We start from the raw sequence: 3,810 nt of genomic DNA on the forward strand, positions 1-3,810 counted from the left end.
CTAACATGCCACCCCTCCCCCTCCCCCCTCCCAAAGAACCGGAGGCATCCCCGGGAGAACGGCTCTTCTTCCAAACCCACACTTCCACTGAGGACAAGCACTGGGCCGTGCATTCCAGAGATGCCCACTGGTGTGTGGCAATGATCTGCCCACTAACAGTTAAGCCAAGCGAGTTCCTGGAACAGTACGGGGCTGGGGTGTCAAGTGAAACTGGAAAGGCCTGTTCAGTCTTCCTCTCAAGCAGACCTTTCGGTCCCTGGGGGGGGGGAAGAAAGCAGAAACAGAGGCAGGAAGGATGCTCAGAATGACCAAATGCTTCGGGAGGGAACTGCTGCCTGCTGTAAACAGCTGCCTTATGGGAGGACGGGGGCCACTGACCTGGGCTCAAGTCCTGGCCCCCAGCCTGGGAGTGAGGCTGAGGCACACGGAGCACAGTACACACCATCTCACTTCCTGTGTGCTGGCGATTTAGACCAGTGAAAGATACAGGTCTCATGGTGTGCCAGCTGCTGTAAAGGGTAAGCTTATGTGCACTGGGAAGTTCAAGTCTGGGCAGGCGGGGCCACCCACAGAAAGCAGACTCGCTCTCCGTGCTGCCACAGCTGCTCTGCCCCACCCCCCGAGGACAGAGGCTGCTCCAGGCAGCTGCTGGAGGTCCAGAGCTTGGGGTGGCGGTTGACAGTATTCAATTAACACCATGACAGTTTCTTGATTTTTTGGTTTTTTTCGATGGAAATTCTCTCAAGAAAACAGCTGTCTACAAGTGGAGTTTCAATTTGGTCACAAAGTCTATGTTCTCAGTCACTCTACCCCCTGGTAAAATGTTTAACCTGAGCTGTTATGGAATCAGGATGTTTCACAAACACTAAGCACATTGAAATGACTGGCAAGACCTATCTGAACAGGACCTTGCTCTTATGTCTGGTCCTTACTGACCACATACAGGTCTTGGTGGGCAAGCCTAACCCCATCCCCGAAGGAAGGATCGTCTCGCTATGGACGCGCTATTCATTACCCAGGAGCTGAAGGCTTCATCTTACAGAGGGGGCTCGGGAGGGGGGAGCCAGGGCGACACTGCCACCCCGCTGTCTACAAGTGCATGGCGCTGAGACTAGGGCGAATGTTGCCATGAGGGAAAGGAGGCAACTTACCAGGAAACAACGCTGTTCTACGGAAGCTAAAATGCCTGCCTGGACTGTAGAGGCGGAGACTGAGGAAGACATGTTAAAAGCTTCGGGAGACAGTGAGTTAAGAGAAATGACCTGCCCCCCCCCACCCCGCCCCTTCCAGAGGACAGACTGACGGATGGATGCAGCAACAGGATCCCTTGCCTGAGGCTCAACATTTTCTTGAAGGAATTAAGCCTGTTTTGTTCAGGGGAGAGACAGAACATTCCTTCAGGAGAGCATTCCTTAAACCAGTGGTTCTCAACCTTCTGGCCCTTTAAATACAGTTCCTCATGTTGTGACCCAACCATAACGTTATTTTCGTTGCTACTTCATCACTGTAATGTTGCTACTGTTATGAATCGTAATGTAAATATCTGATATGCAGGATGGTCTTAGGCGACCCCTGTGAAAGGGTCATTTGACCGCCAAAGGGGTCGCGACCCAGAGGTTGAGAATCGCTGCCATAAACCATGGTGTCTTATGAGCACCGGAGCCTCTGAAGATGAATGCCAACTTAACCCTCATGTGCATTCCACTTACCACCGAACCACACCCACCAGTTTCCCCAGACACACTCATGAAAACACCTTAAAAAGAAATGAATTAGTGTGTGAAAGGCATGAATGGAGTTTATTTATTACCCTATATCTACATTTTAATTTGAGGTAAAATATAAGCAACACATAAAAATGCCTATTTTTGCTACCATGTAATATAATTCTCCATTATGAATATTGTGATAAAGCTAATGAACACTCTATGCCATCACATACTCTAGTTTTCATATAGCTGGTATTTTACAACTCTTATTGTCTGTGAAATCTTAACACATGTAAGACTCTCCTACAAATGGCGCAGAACATCAGCGGGTGCATAATTAGCTTACGACCCCTCACTCCCCACACTGGAGCCTCAAGTTATAAGTAGAATTATAAAATAACGAAGGCAATAAAACCCCTTGAGATTGATCCAAAACTGGAACAGTGTTCCGAAAAAATCCACACCACAATAGGTTACAAGACAGTGAGGCTTTAGTGTCATTTAGCTTGCCCAAACACTCATACCCGGTCTTAAACTTCTGGTACACCATGCACTTTATTTGGGTGAAAAGTAAATGTGGAAGAGGTTCTCTGTATTCCATCTATAAGCCACACGCTGAGATACTCATCTCTTATTGTCTATTAGGTACTCCAGATAGTTGTTTTTTTTAATTATGATAAAAAACGTATAAACCATGATAGATAGCTTAGGAAAAGGTTTAGTCAAATATACAGATACTAACTGTTCACTTAGTCATTAAGGAGAGCCGTGAACAAAAGGATCATTTAAGTGATTTTTCAAATAGAAAAACTAAAGAACTAAACTATCGCAGGTGTCTTCTTCACTGCAGAAGCTGAGATGTTCCGGTAGGAGATATCTTCACTTGGTTGGAAAATAAACACCATAGCTGAAGGCTCTGCCAAATCCATAAAAAATCTGGTGAGATTCATCCCTGTCGTTTTCCAGCATTGCTGTAAAATCCTTAAAATACATTCCAAAGTAAACCAGCCATTCCAAATCTACAGTCACTCTGCTCTTTAATTCAATTCACAGAACTGCTGAAAAAGTAGACATTTCTATCTAAAAGTAGAAAAAAAGGTTTGTATAGAAGGTATTTCTGTTATACAAGTATATTACACAGCTTGGGGCAGTAACAGGTCCGAAAAGCTCTTCTCACCCACTGATACTTTAAGCTAAAATAGGAGAGAAAATGAACAAGAAAACAGTTAATCTGGTTATAGGAATTAAACATTCACAAACACCATAACTTAGTACTTAAATCCATGAGTTGACAGTACGGGGCAGACCCCATGAGAAAAGAATCTATAAAAAGCACACTGCCAGGTGCAGATGGGGACTGGTAAGCTGTCCTGGGACTGTCCTGGGACTATCACCGAGACATGGGACAGTTCAGGCATAGTGAGATTCAACAGACATGTGAACCAAGTTTTGCTGATTCCTGATCCAGGCTGCCCCTCCTGCCACTAACCTGGCTAAGTTTAAGAAGTCTGGAATAATAGGGTCAGGCTTGTAACTTAACTATGTAAGATGCACAATGAACTGTGCAGCTCAGCCAGACTGCGAATACTCTCATTATCATTAGGGGGAAAGTCAGTGAAGTGATACTAACTCAGTGAATTCCAATGTGAGGACAAGATTTACCCTGTGAATTAAAATAAAACATTTTCCTTTTAAGGCAATAGTGCATTTATACCTTTGACTGACAGATATATTGATCCAAGGAAAAATCCTACTTGAATCTTTTAGCTAAAAACAACCCCTTATGGCTTTCACTTGGCCCCTGAAGGTGGGGCCACATTTATGGCTGAAGCAGGGAAAACACACTGGCTTATAAATATGCAGGTGGGCTCAGGCGGTCATCATACACATCCTGGGCACAGAAGCCACAGAAGCCGAGTTACCCTAGGAGGGAAGAGGTCTACCACGTAGGGTCTGGTTCTTGCTTGATCTGAGAGCTTCCATCAGTCTCCTTTGTTTCTATCAAGAAAACAAAAGGGAACTGTTTAATAGCACCATTAATGCAAATCTGCTCGATTATAAATCCACGCATACCAGACTATTTACTAACATAATTCAGCAG

General features: G+C 45.0%; 1 protein-coding gene across 11 annotated transcripts in view; it reads right to left on the minus strand.

The window, feature by feature from the left end:
* Positions 1-1,772: 1,772 nt before the first annotated feature.
* Positions 1,773-3,810, minus strand: part of GTF2I (general transcription factor IIi) — a 96,084-nt gene continuing 94,046 nt past the window's right edge. For all 11 annotated transcript variants that reach the window (XM_006770866.2, XM_006770862.2, XM_006770864.2 and 8 more), the window contains 2 exons: positions 3,632-3,707; positions 1,773-2,902 (listed from right to left, as the gene is read on the minus strand). In XM_006770866.2, the coding sequence (XP_006770929.1) occupies positions 3,649-3,707 (59 nt within the window). In that variant the 3' untranslated portion in view covers positions 1,773-2,902; positions 3,632-3,648. The remainder of the gene's footprint in view (positions 2,903-3,631; positions 3,708-3,810) is intronic.

The sequence above is a fragment of the Myotis davidii genome, unplaced genomic scaffold (assembly GCF_000327345.1).
Source record: "Myotis davidii unplaced genomic scaffold, ASM32734v1 scaffold424, whole genome shotgun sequence".
Classification (NCBI taxonomy): domain Eukaryota; kingdom Metazoa; phylum Chordata; class Mammalia; order Chiroptera; family Vespertilionidae; genus Myotis; species Myotis davidii.